At 39.4% G+C, this 17,823-nt stretch overlaps 1 protein-coding gene and 2 pseudogenes across 3 annotated transcripts; all 3 read left to right on the top strand.

The window, feature by feature from the left end:
• The first annotated feature begins 4,872 nt into the window (after nt 1–4,872).
• LOC109466181 (eukaryotic translation initiation factor 3 subunit G-like) lies at nt 4,873–9,979 on the top strand. 3 transcript variants are annotated; one of them, XM_019763844.1, is made up of 12 exons: nt 4,873–4,974; nt 5,546–5,598; nt 5,859–5,885; nt 6,326–6,355; nt 6,841–6,926; nt 7,143–7,202; nt 7,424–7,528; nt 7,729–7,915; nt 8,523–8,624; nt 8,875–9,008; nt 9,252–9,358; nt 9,929–9,979. In XM_019763844.1, the coding sequence occupies exons 1-12, from the start codon at nt 4,952–4,954 to the stop codon at nt 9,945–9,947; spliced, it is 933 nt and encodes a 310-aa protein (XP_019619403.1). In that variant the 5' UTR covers nt 4,873–4,951; the 3' UTR covers nt 9,948–9,979. The 3 variants fall into 3 exon arrangements, with proteins under 3 accessions (XP_019619403.1, XP_019619404.1, XP_019619405.1); XM_019763845.1 differs by lacking the exon at nt 6,326–6,355; XM_019763846.1 differs by lacking the exons at nt 5,859–5,885; nt 6,326–6,355.
• A 1,797-nt stretch (nt 9,980–11,776) lies between these two features.
• LOC109465921 lies at nt 11,777–12,775 on the top strand (annotated as a pseudogene).
• Nucleotides 12,776–16,539: 3,764 nt separating this feature from the next.
• On the top strand, nt 16,540–17,292 carry LOC109465920 (annotated as a pseudogene).
• The last annotated feature ends 531 nt before the right edge of the window (nt 17,293–17,823 follow it).

Genomic DNA, 17,823 nt, shown 5'->3' with positions numbered 1-17,823 from the left:
TTTCTAATCCCATCTGTATGGCCCAATCACCCCATCACAGACACTTCAAAGAGACTATAATAGTCCCATTCTCACTACAGCTCATTTATCTGACACTGTTCCAATCTTCTTTTGAAAAGCTATGAACAGAAACACAAAGCTGGTTTAGACAATAATCATTAGGCTAATGGGAACAGTGTGCACGAAAAACGCACTGATGCAATCAGGGCAGAATGCCAGCCGTCATGTACCAGTAATCTGTACAGGGTCTTATTCATCATTGTCATGTACCTTTAAGTGATGGACTTGGACCTAAAGAAATGCCGGTTTGAGTGGGTGTATGTATGCTAACTTTGCATTCAATGCAATTTTGTGATTAGAAACATTCAAACAATGCACTGGTGAAGAAAGTAAAACTTTAATGTTTGTATCTACAATAGATTTTCTGAAGTTGTAAGTAAAAATCTTTTGAATTTCCTTCAGCTTCTGCTAGGGGGCTCTGTTGGACTCAAGTAACATTACTTCACAATCAGGAATGCAAACATTTTGGGTGAAACAGAATGTTCTCAATAGCAAATTCAGTCTCAGATTCATAATCAAATTTTGTTAGTGTACTTTATGATGAACATATAGCCTTACAAAAATATTCCTTTAGAAAAGTTCAAATCATTACTAATTATTATCCGACATATAAAACATCCAAAAGTTACTTCCTGAGCATTTCAATCCATTAACCTTATTTCCTTAGAAACGGAAATTTTCCTTTCATTAAAATGTTTGACCTTCCTGTATCTGTGCCCTTCTGTCAGAAACTTCTTCTTTGACCATGTGTCATCTTGTGAGAACTGACCCGGAGATTTCCCAAATTGACCCTGTACATCCTCAGTTGTCTCCTAACTGCACCAAGACACAGAGGTCCTATCTATTATTCAGCAATGTTTGCTACAACAGGATTGTAGCGCACCGTTCTGAAATTGAATTTCGTCTGTGTCTCTAGACAAATTGACTCCAATAAGTAGAGAACAGATCCACTTTCCCTTGCCTAAATTTCCGCAGCAAAAGATATTCAACCTTTTTTTTGGCCTTGAAGTTGCAACATTGACTCCACAATGGGGTAGGTATTTTATTGTATTGTATTGTATTTTACATTCTTATGATTCATAATGATCAACAAGCAATGGCATTAAACAGCAAAAAAAGAATAACATAAGGGGTAAAATAGTGAAGAATGTCTAGTATAAAAGTAAATGTGTGAAAATCACTACAGTAAAACACAGCAATATATCTGGACTACCCAAGTCAATTATTACAGAATGAGAGGTAATCAAACAATCAAAATAATAATTGATACCTTTCTATATCAATTCTTTCAATAGTATAAAGTTGAGTCAGTTCTACAAAAATGTGATTATTCTCTGCCAATGTTCAACCAGTTACTGTACAAGAATTCTGCAGTTAAGATGACAAACGAATCTTTAACTTCCACTGTCCTGGCCTGATCCCTCCAGACGGTCCAATCTGGCCTAACAACATCTCCACAGTCTTTGTGGGTTTTCTTTGTCCTTCAATTCTCCACGGGTCCAAGGGCAATCAGGCTAAGAGCAACTGGTTTAGCTGGAATTTCTGAAAGGACCAAACCTGATTGTGACTTGGAAATGTCTTTAACCCCATCCCTGCTGGCAATGCTGTGACCAGTGAATAGATGTTTATAGAAGAGTTCATAGCAGGGTAAAGGTTAATATTGTCTAAGGTTAATGTATTACTAGTATCAATTGTAAATGTATTGGTAGTATCAAATGTATGGCAAACATTTGAATGACACATACTTTTGTACATGCCTATGTGTTCATGAATGGTTTACCCTAGAGTAGTTCTTCTTTTATGGAAGTTTTGCACACAGAGGGAGTCATAAAAAGATGAATTTTGAAAGATGCTTTTGAGCCCCAAAGATTATGAAAGTTTGTGACAAATGTGTAAATTGAAATTTTCTTTTTTCAGGTATGAAAAAAAACTTGCCAGAATCGATAAGGTCTACCATTTACAGACACGTCTGCTATTGACATACTGTTCAACTCCCTGCAGATAATGAAATTATTGATGGAGATATTGGCCACTTAAGTTCCCCCCTGGTGTGCCTGGAAGGGTACAGTTCATCATGACACATACAATACAACAAATACTGTGTTTAAGGGGCACTTTTGGGGGAATATTGGGAAGACTGAAGAAGACATGATAACTCACTGGCAAAATCTTCCGACAAAGAGGTCTAGTGAAACAATAACCAAGATCAAAATATATCTATTTTTTTCATCGACATATGTAACTAGTAATAACTTTTGCAATAAAGCAAAAGAATGTTTTTTCCCTACAAAAAATGAGTTAGTTTAGAACATTTGCTTATCTATATGTTGAACCTTTATGTTGAACCCAATTGTTGCTTTACCTTTGATTATGATGTGTTCATACAATGTAGTTGTTGATAACGCAAGTACATTTCTTTAAACGTAATAAAGTACCATCATGTCGTAAGTCAATAAACTGCCATATTCTCTAATAAAACGACATAAATTTCTTGTAGCTGTTCAAAACATTGTAAAAAAAGATTGCAAAAATTGTATATAACTTCTTGACAACAGAAAAGTTCTTATGTACGTGTACTTTAGTTTAAGGAGGTACTGAAAAGGTAATGAAATATGACCAACCTTCGACGTCGACACAGCACAGGGTGATTCCCATTGTTTGTGCTGTGCTGTTGGCATGGTCTGTCTACAAGCCACCAAGTACAGACTACATAATCTAATCACATCAGCAGGAGTGAGCACTAATCATATGGCAGGGAGTCACAGGGGAGGGGCTTGTAGATGTGTTCTTAATGGGAAGGGAGGGGATGTGGCATGGTAAAGGGGTGGTTACAAAAGTTGCTACTCACTAATCAAGCAAAATCTATTTGTTTAAGAAAAAAAACATACTAAAATGCTGATTTATGACTATTAGGATATGATCACCAATACATCTTTAAAAGAGTTTTAAAATTTTGTCTGGTAAAACTTGTTTAGCAACGGAATGCTTATGAAGATTAATATTTTGAAACAAAATACACAAAGGGCATTTAGAAAGATGATTTCAGCAAATTCCCTTTGCACGTAACTGCTTACTGTTGTGATGGATTATCTTTACCTTTTCTTAAACTATGTCACAATTGAAAGTACGATTTTATAATACTGTTGCCATTAAAAAATCATGGAGAATTATGGTGTTAGGGGACAACTAGTAATAAAAATGGGTTGTTCAAAATTTCTTGAACAGATAACCTTTTTGAAATGATCAGAACTGAAAATACCAGGTCCATCCCCAAAACCACAGACACAGGCAAAGTAATGAGTAATGACATGGACTGCGACAGCAGGGCACAACTCATTAGTTTGGATTATACCCCCTAAATGATATTGTAACATTACTGAGGGTTGTGTGTGAACACAGGTCTCTGTGATGTTTACTTCTGTCAACTAGTACTTTAAAGACCGCGATTGAGTGAGAAATCTTATTTCATATACAGATTTATTACTGGGAACTTATTTTAGCTATGTCAAACTAGGTTGGCAACAATTTAAATTTGATAACTGATAATAGCTTTGCCATACTATAGTGAATACTTAACAAGATACAGTTTGTACCAAGCTTGCATAGTCAATCATTGCCTTCATACCTTTTATTAATTCTTACACTATATATTCTTTTCCTGTTTATTGTGACATTTTAATGAGCTTTAATAACATTAGCCTGAGGTTACATGGAAGTAACAGAGACCATAACACCCCCTTTGGGGATACAGCATGAACTTTAACCATTAACAAATTCTATATCAGGGATTGACATACCACTTGCATATGCAGGTTAGTGCAGGTAAAGTCAAAGCTGTGCAGGTATTTCTGATGTCTACCTGCACCTAACCTGTACCACTCCAACATAACATACATAACCAAAACAGATTTTGGGTTAGTTACTGTGCTTATAGTTATTTCACATGTTAATGTAAAACTCTTAATCATTATTGTATGGCTGTACTATACAGATAATACTCACTTTGTTGTTTCCATTTCTTCCAATCTCTTCGCTGTAATTAGGAAAAAAATGCATCCTTGGAAAATATAAAGAGACAGTCGTGTCATAAAAGTGGTACTAGAAAATAGTTAGGATGCCTCTAAAATATCTTAAATACAAACGATAACGCCGACAATATGATAAAAGTTTGCCCGTGACCGAAATCGACATGCAGTTTACACTAAAGTCGGTAGGTGGTACTATTGGACGGTTTACAGTCACATGTGTGAACACATCTGTCATGATTACCGATCACGATTAAGTGTGTATAACGTTCATAGTTACGACTTCTTAAAGAACTACACAAACCGAGGGTTTGAAGACACTATGTACGCGAGTTTACACAGCAAGATTATGACACAGACTGCGATCAGGAGAGAGGCACATGGTTTCAGAGCAGACGACCAAGACGTTTTCCTGGTGTTTTTCCATGAAACTAGCCACATCCAATACTCAAAACACAGCCCCAACTCTGTATATGTACCTAATATTGATATCTGTACAGAATTTCCATCGCTCACACTCACCTCTTCGCCTTCAGGGCCTTCTTCTAGTCTACTTCTCTTCAGTTTCTTCAAGTTTTCCGCCATCTTTGTTGATCTGCAACATGACCTTCGACCCTTTAACAAAACCAAGATTGGTTTCGCGAAATATTAGCATTAAAAAGGGGCACAAACTTTAAATTTTGAAGATTTGAAATTTGACAGACAAGTTATTTATAGATTTTTGTCATTTTGTGACTTTTATATGAAAAAAAAACACCTTCGTCAATAATTACCCATCAGCCCCTAAACCAGGCGCCATTTGCTTTGCGGGAAACGTGAGGATTGTGAAATATTTTTGGCGATTTTCAACCCAAAAAGAAGCAGAAATGCCGTCTGTGGAGCCAGACAAGTAACTTAATTACTTTTTACACACTTCATAGCTCATAGATATAAATCTTTCAGATCGATAGTGAGTATATACGCGCTAAATTTGCTCTTTGACGTAGCGCATTTTGCCTTGTGTTGCAAGCATGTCATTTTCACCCATCTGACTTATGATAAAGAAGTTTTACTGCAGCAAATGATTGACTGACACCATTTTATCATAAAAACTTATTGAAACTGTATCTATGTAATGTTTCAGAAAATGAAAATTATACATAGCTCAGTAGCAATTCTAGTAGATGTTTATGACTTTTAAATTATCATAATGGGTTACCATATGTTTATTAGGAGTTGCAGACAGTGCTGACCATGATTATGTAATCATATATAAGGCAACAAAACAAGCAAATTTTGCTTTCAACAGAAATCAGTTTTGTTACCTATTTACGAATTATGGTAAGAAACCATAAATTATGGTGTTGGCACGGACAAAAAGTATGATAAAAATTTTAATCTATGTCGGCTGGACTAGTAGCATGTGTATGAAAAAATATGAAAATGTACAACTTAATGTTTGTGTTTTTGTTGTTTTGTAGTAAACCTAGCTGGGCTGACCAGGTCGAAGACCTTGATGAAGATGTTGATGATGGTGAGTATATGAATTAATTAAAATAAATTTACATCTTACCTTTTTTTTATTATGACAGGAGCCTACACCATCATAATTACAGCATGAGCCTGCTTTCCCTTGGGAGAAGATTCTGCCAAAAATTTATATTGACCACAGTTGCTACTGACCAACCCAGGTTACATATGGCCACTGTCTCCAACTGTATGAGTTCCAGTTTTACAAGAATATTCCACATTGTAATTGATAATACAAATGTTATCTTTCTGTCCCTGTATTAGTCCCCACTACTTCTGGATCAAGCAAAGGTTTGTTTGATCACACGTTACATGTAGACTGTCCACTGGATCAGTTAGGACCAGTTTGTCTGTTTAGGCTGAAATATGAACTACATGTATCTGTGAATGTTGGTGTCTGGACTGATAAACAGCAAAGTGCATGTAATTGTTACCAACAAGGGTTAGACTGAAACTGTTCCCACCCTTTGGCATTTTCAGTCTTAAGAGTCTCCTTCCCTGTGGTGTTGTCAAAATTACATGATTGTTGTAGAGCTGTCCTTTCTCATGATCAAAATACATGACATATTATTGACTACATGTGTATATGTACAGCATCTTTCTGTCCTCTTTCTTCTATTATCAAATTTGTATGTTGTTAGGAAGTCCCTACAGTGTATAAGGTTTAAATGGTATAAACCCATAATTGGTTCTTGTTGATTGGATTGTTCTTCTGTGATCACCCAATGTAGTAGACGCCCTCCTCACCATATCTGATGAAGGTAAGGGAAACCTTCACACTTCACAGGTGCTGGCTGAATTCCCTGATTTTCTGTCCAATCTTACTTTTCATTACAACAGTTGAGGAAGACTGTACACTCCAGGAAAGGCTATGCTGAAACCATTCTCTCATGTCAGGATTGCTCCTTTAGTCCTTGTATATGTGAAGTTACCAGCAGCCAATCGTGTTGCTTCTTCACTGTGAGCAGGCAGCCAATCCCGTTGCTTCTTCACTGTGAGCAGTTATGTGATTGGCCTGAAATTATCCTTTCAACAATAAGAGTGGGAGTATCTGATTGGCTGTTGGCTGACCAATCCTATTGCAGTAAGAAGCATAGAGTTCAGGCTAGTACACCAGGGCCATTACTTGACAAATGCAAGTGTCTAGCATGAGAGGATGTGCGGAGACATCATACATACACTTCCTTGGTGTTGTGCGGATTTTGTACTTGAACCTGACCTTGTCATGATATCTTGTTCCTTAAAGAGCTTCCCCCACCCGAGGAAGTGATCGATGGAGACACAAAGATCATCACAGAGTACAGCATCAATGACGAAGGGAAGAAAGTCAAGGTCAGCTTTTGCATTAAAGAATGATTATTTTATACATTTTTTATACATTTGTATGCATATAGTTTTGATTGCCATACATGCTTCGCATATTTCACATGTAACATGTGTACGTAGTTAAAGTTCGAAACTTGTCGTTTGAAAGTTTGAACTTTGGTATTGATAGCTAGTATTTGTATGTTATCATTAACAGGACATCTATTCTATTCTGTTTGACAGATTATCAGAACATACAGGGTGGAGACCAGGAAAGCCTCCAAAACTATTGCAAGAAGAAAGGTGAGTTGTCCTGCTCCTGATTTCTCTATACATTAAAATATACCTTTAGTCTAAGGTACAGATTTCTCTATACATTAACATGTACCAGGTACCTCTAATGTTATGCTGTGTCTCCCCAACATTAGTGTTTTTCCCAGCCTTTATATTTTGGTTTCAGCTACCAGTACTCATCACATCTGTCTGAACCATTTTGAAATGTTGCCTTTCCCCAAACCCCCCAGGCTTGGCCCAAGTTTGGTGACTCGGAGTATGATGGTCCAGGTCCAAACCCCTCCACCACAGCCATCTGTGATGACATCTTCATGACATTTGTCACCAACAAAGAGGTCAGTCCTCCACGTTTTTCAATCATTTGCCTTTCTAGTTATACGCCCAAAAACAGTTACTCAGGCAACTGGATATGATTTTGGAAACAGTCAGATGTTTCAGGTAGCATCCACTACCTTTCGTCAGTGACACTGGAAAATTGTCAGAAAAGCAGGTTTATAGTGTTTAGGATAAGGTTATTTTTCTACTATGTCCACAGGAAGCACTGAACGACAAAGAAGAAGACCCCATGGCTAAGCTGAAGGGTACCAGGATTGTGCAGTGCCGTATCTGTAAGGGCGACCATTGGACCACCAAGTGTCCGTACAAGGACACCCTGGGACCTATCCAGGAGGAGCTGGAGAAGTCAGACAAGCCTGGAGAGGCAGCGGCAGGAGCCAAGGGTGGTACGTGCAGACGTCTTAGATGTGTCCTAATCTTGAACCTTCTGCATGTCTAAGATAGTAATCCTATACGTATTCTTGGATGCTATGTATTCCTTTCCTCCAAGCAGATGTTGGGGTAGAGGAGTCTCTACCAGGAGTGCTCTACCACAACTAGTTCTTAGGCAAATACAGCAGTGTTAAAGTGTTACAACTTTCTACCCAACATCTGCTTGGACATACATTTCTTGATCAGTAATGTTACACACTTGTAGTGTTCCTAGGACCATGTGTGTCCACAGTCTTGGAATATTCATGTCATACTGAGTCTTGCCCTTGGATCCTCTTCAAGCTAGTTGGTGTTCCTTTCTGTGTTCTCAACTCCACTTTTGTGATGTTCTTGTCATTTCTGTGTGTAACCTCTCTCTTCTGTCTTCCACTCTCACTCTACACTCTTAGAGAAAAGTAAGTCTTGGTTATTCTCTCTTTCACCATTACTTTCACCATTTTTGCGCTTCAAATCACTTCTGTGAACAGTTCACTTCATGAACTATTGTCAATTGAAAATCAGTGTGACTGCAATGTTTGTTTTTGTGAAAGTTGCTGTATGTTTGTGTTGTGTTGTCTGTAGGTGAACAGGCTGCTGCAGCCAGACCAGCGGGAGGGAAGTATGTTCCACCCAGTCTGAGGGGAGCCAACAGGGGCCCGGGAGAGTCCATGGCACAGAGGAGGGGTGAGCTCACTTCTTTTTCTTGAACGTAGGCCTTTTGGACATCTCAGAAGGCCTAAGACATGTACCTTAATTTTGAACCCTCTAAAGCAATATCATGTGAGATTTTTGTGAAGTTGCGTCAGATTGCTCAAACTAACCATTTTTATTTTAGGTTGAAAATGCGTTAAATGTTACACATGTGGGTATGCTGTAAGTGTCACTGTGACAGGTTTACAACAGAAGGAAGTGACACTGTCTTTTTTTTTTACAGACGACCAAGCGACGATTCGTGTCACAAACCTGTCTGAGGACACGCGAGAGTCGGACCTCCAGGAGCTGTTCCGACCCTTCGGCGCCATTTCTCGTATCTACCTGGCAAAGGACAAGGTCACGCACCAATCCAAGGTCAGATTTGTGCTCAACTTTACTTTAGAAAATAGCCAAGACTGGTCATATAATGATAGTTGCAAGTTGCAACTTTTTTCGTGTATATTAGTATGAACACTCTAGGTACAAAAATGCTTTAGAAATTACTTCTTTTTTTACCTATACCATTTACTGTAAGTATTTTATCACTTTTATCTGTTACCAGTATAAAGATAGTTCTGTATGAATGTTTTTATCATTTTTATTTATTTATTTTTTCAGGGCTTTGCATTCATCAACTTCCACCGTAGAGAAGATGCTGCCAGAGCGATCACTGGTGTCAACGGTTTTGGATACGACAACCTCATTCTGAATGTGGAGTGGGCAAGGTAAACTTAGTCATTTCCTCGTAACTCATTTAATTATACAAAACTGTCATTCTATCAATATGCCCTAAAATTGAACATTTGTGTAAGTAGAAGTGCACAGCACATTATTCTTGTACCAGTCTACTTTTGGTTGTCGTAGGTTTTCTTATTAACTTGCAGAGATTTCAACTTGTTCGGATTATTTTTCATTGTATCTTGTGTTGCTATGTTTACTGTATGTAAAGATATTGGTTTGTGGTATCATTGTTTTATGCTTGTGAGATAAGTTCCATTGATATGCAAATTCCTTTCGCTTTAACTTATTTAACTTATTTATGTTTTGGTTGGATTCTTTATGTTACCTTATGATTAATTGCACACTTGTATATAGTGATTATTTTCTTCTTATTTATTATTGTATTTTATCCTCAGTTACTTTGTTTGTATTTTACTATGTTGGGGTTTACCCCCCAGGTATCATTGAAAAACGCCGACAAGGCGATATGTATCACCTGGATAAATAAATGAAATGAAATGAAATGAAATCATAGACAATTTACTTTCTCACCATTGACTTTATTCTTCTTCCAGGCCTTCCAATCAACAGTAGAAGAAGGGAATTTAAAGAACTACAACAGATGAGAAAAGACCTGAATTTTTACTTCAACGCAACAGACAACAACACATATCTGTACACATAACATGACTCCATGCTTCAACTACAGTTATTTTAATTGTCACAAACAACTAAGTTAAAGTCTTAAGGACCCTGGATTTAGAACTGTAAAATTTGTAGTATCTATATACGTACAAATGGATTAAAAAAGCAAACGAGAGTACATGTGTAATGTACACTACATTTTCAGCGAGTTCAAAAAGAGCATACATGTTCATATAGGTCATACAATCAAGAGGAAGACTTCCCAATATATGTAGTTAGTGATCACAAAAAGACGGTCTGAGATCAAGTCGTAATTGTTTGATACAGAAATTTTTTTTGACTTTATGCCTTATCTTAACACCAAATGGATTAAAATGGCAGACTGTAGACATGCGTGATGATATACATGTATTATCTATGTATGTGTGTCTGGAACATTCAGTTTTGAACAATGCAACTGTTTCATGGTAATGCCACAGAATGCCACATTGAAGTCAGGAATGTCCCTATTCTGTTGATAAATCCCTTGAATAGTGGAAGCACCTTTGACAAAGGACAGCTGACATCACACAAAACAAACAATGTATCATGCAACACCTGGCTCTAACCCAGATACCTAGATTCGTATTTCCAACTGACGTCCTTGAAAATAGAATAGTGTCAAGTTTTATTTTACATAACATATCAGTATAGTCGGTATAACTTCCCTTCGGCATAACTCACTCATAACACACCAGCTAACAAGCAGCATCTTGTTCTGTGCGGGGATAGTAAGACATAACATTCACAGTTGTAAACATCCACGTGGCCCATTTAAACACATTACTTCCAGGCACTTGGAGCTGGTATAAGCTTTAGTTTGAGCCATTGTACAGTTAGGACTGAAATGTACCAACAAGCCTCACGTTTGTAGAAACGTGGTGAATATTTAAAGGGGCTCAAGCTGTGTCTTTATAACGTCTATGGCCGTTCCGTCCACTACTTTGATATGAAAAGCCATTATTAGAAGTCCCCACCCTCCCGTAGAAGGATTGCTAGACGCAGGACCATATCACCTATCATAAGCCATGTCTAGCAATGGTATTCAATCATTTAAGTGGAGATTTAATTTGGTCTTCATATCTAGGTTAATCCCGAGGGTCTTTCACCTTAAGGAAGTCACGAAGCTAGCTTACCGTGACGCCTATTGTCATGTAAAGTGATGAAGAATCGACCAAATCCACTGGTCAGTAGGTGTTTATTTTCGTAAAACATGACAGGCAGTCGGGCGTCTCTAGTAGGCCAGACGAACGTATCGGTTTGCTTTCAAAGCTAATTCTTCTTTGTTGTGATAACCGACGGCATTGTCATACTGGATTTATACTACGGGAGTAACACCTATGTTAGCAGTCAGTCCAGGCTCGTCAGTCGCACCCGGCAAACTTCTCCAAGAATACGTGTATCTTAAGGGAGCAGGTATCGTGTCTTAAGAAGCAGGTACGATGTGGAAAATGCGGTGGAGATGGCGCTGTCTTGTCTGCTTCTTGCAGATTCTCGGAAGTTTCTGTCTCGGAGCGTACGTCCATTTCTTGGGAACAACAAAACACCTGAGACAAGAAGCAGCGGAGGGTGAGGGTACGCCCAGCGCCGTGGACAGGGGCTTAAGCTCAACAGAACATCACCGTTTCAAGAACGTCGAAGGACAGGAACCACCGACTCAAAACAAGTTGCAAACATCGACTGCTGACTTCCAACAAATATCTCACCTTCAGAAGGAAAATGGTCCATCAGAAACAGGTATGTCTGGAAAGCAAGGGGCACGAAGCTTGGCCACAGACCCAGAGGAATCCAGAGAAAAACTAGCAATCAGAGTTTCCAATCCGTCTGACTTTGCAATTCAGAGGCTATCGAATGCATCGAATCATGAGGTAAAATTGTCATCAAGAAAGCAACTCGGTCTGAATGTAGCCCAGTTTGGACGACAGTTTACCACAGTAGATTCTGAATCACTCGATATACCGTTAGGTGGGAAATGGAGACCCCCTACTACAGATGTATCAAGTACATCGGAAAAGATCGCCATATTGGTCCCGTATAGAGACAGGGAAGAGCATCTCAGGACCTTCCTCTCGTACATACACCCGTTTCTTCAGCGCCAGGGAAGACATTACGGTATCTATGTCATAGAACAACACGGCGACGAGCCACTATTCTGCAAGGGCCTGCTCTTCAACATCGGTTTTAACACAGCACTGGAAGACGACGATTACGATTGCTTCATTTTCCACGACGTGGACCTTCTTCCTGAAGACGACAGAAACTTGTACACTTGTCAAAACTCTCCAAGCCATTTGTCTGTTGCCATCGACAAGTTCGACTACGCATTGCCCTATGTACAGTTATTCGGCGGAGTCACTGCTTTGAAAACCTCTCACTACAGACTTTTGAACGGATACTCCAACTTGTTTTGTGGATGGGGAGGGGAGGATGACGACATGTTTAAGCGACTATACAGACATAGGTTGGAAGTCTCGCGTCCTGAGAAAGACGTCGCCAGGTATAAGATGATGCGACACAGCCAGACACCTTTGAATCCTGCCCGGTATTCACTTCTCAAAACGTCGATCAAGAGGGCGAGTGAGGACGGGCTCAGCAGTCTAGAGACAATGGGGTATCAGATGACTTCCATGTCCAGACAGCGGTTGTTCAGCCATATCTTGGTAAACATTGCGGACAGGAATGCTCGTAGAATAGTGAGGCGTTTGCCTCGACACGTGAAACGAGTGAAAGAACGCTAGCTGACTGCCGGCATGTGTTTAGTGTCAACTCCATTTGTTTCCTTAATTACATTTCCGATAAAATATTACCAAGATATGAGATATAGGATCGTGGAATGAAATGTAGAAACGCACAGTCAAATTCATATCTGCATTTGAGCCGATTAATCTTCAAAAGCTAGTGTGGATAAGCTACGCCAACACCATAAAAATCAATGGTCCACATAGAGATTTGTTGCCATTTTGTTTGTTTAAAGTCAGTACGTTTGTAGTGTGCATGGCATATCTACTAATGTAAATGTGCACTCGATAAAATCAAAATAAAATGTTTGAACGACTTTTGCCTTGTTTATCCTCTGATTTTTTCACTGTACGAACTTGGCATGTTTGATGACGAAGGTATGGCATCGCCATGAGTTGATTAAGAAGCAAAGATACGACTGTTCTTACGAGTTTTAGATTGCTGGTTATCGGTTGTCGCATCGAAAGGATTCGTACGCAGCACAGCGTTTTATCAACTTGTGATTCTGTTGTTTTCCTGAACTATAAAAATATGGCTGTCAAATGTGTACGTAAATCATATATGTTTAACGTTACCTGACCATACTGGCGTACATGAAGACTACATGTTAACAGCGGGGTCAAGCCGTCATCCGTACAAAGAGATTCTATTTTTCAGGGAGTATGTACATTTACATTGGGAGTGTGGGGGCGTGGTTGCCATTCTGTGCCTGAAACTTGTAGTTCGTATTTATTTCTATATTTTCGTATGTATAGCTATTCCCCTAATGTCCCCTATGAGTTTAAAACAAACTGTGACCTTGCCAGCCAACTGAATTGTCAGGAAGTCCAAAACCAACACAAACAAAACAATCCGCTAGGGAGCCCACCAAAGATCACTGATGTTTGTTCACTCTTGCAACAACTACCCACACAACATCACAAGCACGGCAACTACTACTCTCCAAGCAGAGGTTTGCGTTCTAGCTTATTTGTGACACGTTTTTAGGCTTTTTTTATCGGGCTCTCGTTTTTGCCAACACATAAAAAAGATATACCAGTGAAAAAAAGCCCGATAAAAAAGCCTAAAAACACGCAAAAAATAACCCAAACCTCTGCTTGGAGAGTAGGCAACTACGTCAAAACCCTATCGACACACCCGCGGACTAGTCTCCACCAGACTCCATTACAGGCTGAATAAAAGTAGAAATCGACCTAAAAAGAATGTAGCTGGCCAGAGGAGTTGACCGGCTATAGAGGGTCCAGTTTGCAGTCAGGTGGGGACTGGATCCGGAGGTCAATAAAAAAAGACCTTACACAACGTTATATCATATATTTACTGTAATATTTGATGACAGTATCCTTCACGTGTTATCGTTTTATACATTTCTTGCACATGTTTCGTAAACATGCATGAAAATCCATAACAGGACGTGGCTTACCTTGCCAGGTTTAGGGGTGTGTACCGAGACCACATGCACGTTTCCGTGCAGCTGCGAGACCTAGCCACGTGAACAGCTTATCTGTCTGAGGGATCCACACAGGCTATTCTGGTGCGTAACGTTTTCTTTGTATATGTCCAACTGTTAATCCGTTCCCAAATCCTTTTTCAGAGGAGAGGGTCGTGTTTAAACTCGAAGGTGAAGGCTGTATACACGACTGTAGACGGTTAGACGGTGTAAGTATAGAGGCAGTCCGGGAAGTAAAGCCTATACTTTTGGTGTTGTTGGCCATTATCATAGTGATACTGTGGTATGTGTAAACGGAGGGTCTGTGTGTATAGGTAATAACAGCCTTTACGTAGGGAAACCACCGTGACGTGGCAAGAGATGATATGTTTTGCATATGCAGGGCTCGAAATGACCTCCTGCAATCTGTACAAAACGTACGACTGCAAGTAAAAGTATTAACATTTTGCAATATGTATACATGTACTTTATGAAGCAACTGATCGTAGACTGTAGTTTCATAACATATGCTTCCTTGGACAGCAACAGTTGCAGTATACGTAGGACCGATTTCACAAATTGCAGATAAAAATTTTTTGACATGTAGAATTACTGCAGGTAACCAACAAAAAGGGTTTCGAGCCCTGGTATGTACGTCCTTGAATTGGTCCACCGTCCATTGACCTTCTTTAACCACTTGGAGTGGTTTAAAAAAACAACGATTTTGACGTATGTCAATCAACTTTGCCAGGTGTGCCGGGATTTGTAGCTTTATAAAGATGAACTGACCCACGCTGGCTAAATGATAGGAGTTGTACACAGCAAGAGGAAAATATAGCTTAGATTATTCACCTGAACTCATTACATCATAAGCCACCATTAATTCCCTCATTTTCTTTCTTTATTGTGATGTCTTAATGACTCTATCCAATACTCAGATTATCTTTAGGCAATGGCACTCAGTACGGACTTCGCAGGAAAACTTCAGTTTATATATAGTACGAAATAAATATTTATTATCATATATATATCATATAAATATAGTTTTATGGCAATGTATATTTGGCATTTTCATCATCTTCATGCAACTTCCCTCTTCCTATAGATCAATGCCACCGATTGGACCTGTGTGAATTTTGAGCAGAGTGAAGTTGGTTGGCTCCACAGCGCCTGTGCCGGTAGATCTACACATGACGTAACCGGCGTACTGTCTTCGAGGTGAAGGTCAAAATGGTCCGATTCTCGCGTTTCCGGAGACGCAGGTGGAAGATCCTGCTGTTCTCTGTGCTGTTCGTCATGTTTCTTAGGCGTCTATTTTTTCATCAAGGAACTACTAAGGAGAAGAAGCCGAGCAAGTTTCACGAACTGGAGAGCGGGCTTCAACTTCAACCTCCGATTGTGCGTGAAGATGTATACGATGAAATCACTGAGAAAAATCTTATAGCGAGTGTGACTATCATGAGAACGGAAAAGGGAACACCCAGGCACATACAACACAACAACACTCTACACAGGACCAAAGCGTAAGGAGAAGAAGCGGAGGAAGTTTCACAAACTGCAGAGTAGACTTCAACTTCAACCTCCGATTGTGCGTGAAGATGTATACGACAAAATCACTGAGAAAAAGTTTATAGAGAATGTTACTATCATGACAACGGAAAACGGATACCCAGACAACATACAACACAACAACACTCTACACAGCCAAAGCGTAAGGAGAAGAAGCGGAGGAAGTTTCACAAACTGCAGAGTAGACTTCAACTTCAACCTCCGATTGTGCGTGAAGATGTATACGACAAAATCACTGAGAAAAAGTTTATAGAGAATGTTACTATCATGACAACGGAAAAGCGGATACCCAGACAAATACAACACAACAACACTGTACACAGGCCACCACATGTACAGACTACGAAAAATTCATCAATAGATATTGTGCTTGGAAACCAAAGTCAAGTTCAGACGGCTTCAGACACCCAGACGGTTCAGACACCCAGACACATTCACATACAACACAACAACACTCCACACAGGCCGCTACATGTACAGATTATGAAAAATTCGTCAGTAGATATTGTGCGTGGAAACCAAAGTCAAGTTCAGATCGCTTCCTCTAACAGAACGTCTTTTAAAGAATCCGTGAAAACATTTTTGGTTAACAAAAATGCTTCTTCAAATTCGTCTAACGCTACTTGGAAGAACATCACTTCAGTTATTACGCACTCAAACCAGTCAAAAGATTTTGACGACCTATCTGGTACAGATTTGCCACCATATAACGATTCTACTGAACAACAGTCCAGTAATACAACCTCATCTCTATTCGACGCCTCGTGGATGGATAAACTGAATGACGTACAGGATGGAAAATGGCGGCCGCCTAACAGTCTACCTATTCCATCGGAGAAGGTCGCCATATTGGTACCCTACAGATACAGGAAAGAACACCTGAAGATGTTCCTTCTCATCATGCACCCCTTTCTTCAGCGTCAAGGTGTGGAGTACGGTATTTACGTCATAGAACAACACGGAGACGAACCCATGTTCTGTAAGGGACTCCTCTACAACATCGGATACATGTTAGCCTTAAAAGACGAAGGATACGACTGTTTCATTTTCCACGACGTAGACCTTATTCCCGAAAGGGACGAGAACGTGTATTCGTGTAAAGGTTCTCCCAGGCATTTATCCGTCGCTATTGACGTCTACAACTACACGTTGCCCTATGAACATTTCCTGGGCGGAGTCGTGGCTTTGTCGGCAGCGCAGTACGATAGGCTGAACGGATATTCTAACCTGTTCTGTGGATGGGGAGGGGAGGATGACGACTTGTTCATGCGGCTGTACAGTCACAGATTGACGCTGTCGCGTCCAGAGGAAGACATCGGCAGGTATAGGATGATGAGACACGAGAAGACACCTGAGAACCCCGAGAGACTTGCCCTTCTCAAGCTGTGGGACTTAAGGGCGGCTAGAGACGGTCTGAACAGTCTTGAACAACAAAGAAAACGCTTTAAGATTACCTCAGTCACTCGTGAATGGTTATACACACGTATCTTAGTCGACGTCGACATACGGGGGAAATCATGAAGAGATAGAAAACAACATTTGACATCATACCTTTTGTTAAGAGTTCAAGGTCATACCCACAGGCCACTAATTATATATAATTCGAATCCTGTTTACCTGTTTTGTTGTAAATGTGCAAGTTACTGATATGTTTTGAATAGGACAGCATCGTTGAATCAAATTTAGAACCAAAGTTGCGCTTTAGCGGAATTTAACATATTGCTAATTCAGTTCACCAAACAACATGTTATCTTATCTATGACATACTAGTACTTTTGATTACAAGCTCCTAAGTTTATGTTGATTTTAATGGATTCAATTAATCATTGCATTTTTTTCTAACCGGAAAGACTTGGGGTTAGTTCTAAACTTTTTAAAGATTAATGATAATGATCATTAAACGGCATAATTAATATTATGCCGTTTGTATTTAATTCTTCGACATAGTCAGTAGACTTCATCTGTTATCTTATAGATCTCTGGGACAAGTTCCGTAAACAGTGATACACAAAGAATAACAGGATGTGCCTTAGTTTATTAGTTCATTCCTTC

Source organism: Branchiostoma belcheri, unplaced genomic scaffold (genome assembly GCF_001625305.1).
Source record: "Branchiostoma belcheri isolate BF01 breed outbred unplaced genomic scaffold, Haploidv18h27 scaffold16, whole genome shotgun sequence".
Classification (NCBI taxonomy): domain Eukaryota; kingdom Metazoa; phylum Chordata; class Leptocardii; order Amphioxiformes; family Branchiostomatidae; genus Branchiostoma; species Branchiostoma belcheri.
The sequence above is the reverse complement of the archived record's forward strand: the minus strand, read 5'-3'. Positions and strand labels throughout refer to the sequence as shown.

Excerpts from the sequence above, each read along its gene's own strand:
- LOC109466181 (XM_019763844.1), top strand. The coding sequence starts at position 4,952 with ATGCCGTCTGTGGAGCCAGACAA. Across the intron at positions 6,927-7,142 it reads ACGAAGGGAAGAAAGTCAAG|ATTATCAGAACATACAGGGT; the intron begins GTCAGCTTTTGC and ends TCTGTTTGACAG. Across the intron at positions 9,009-9,251 it reads AGGTCACGCACCAATCCAAG|GGCTTTGCATTCATCAACTT; the intron begins GTCAGATTTGTG and ends TTATTTTTTCAG.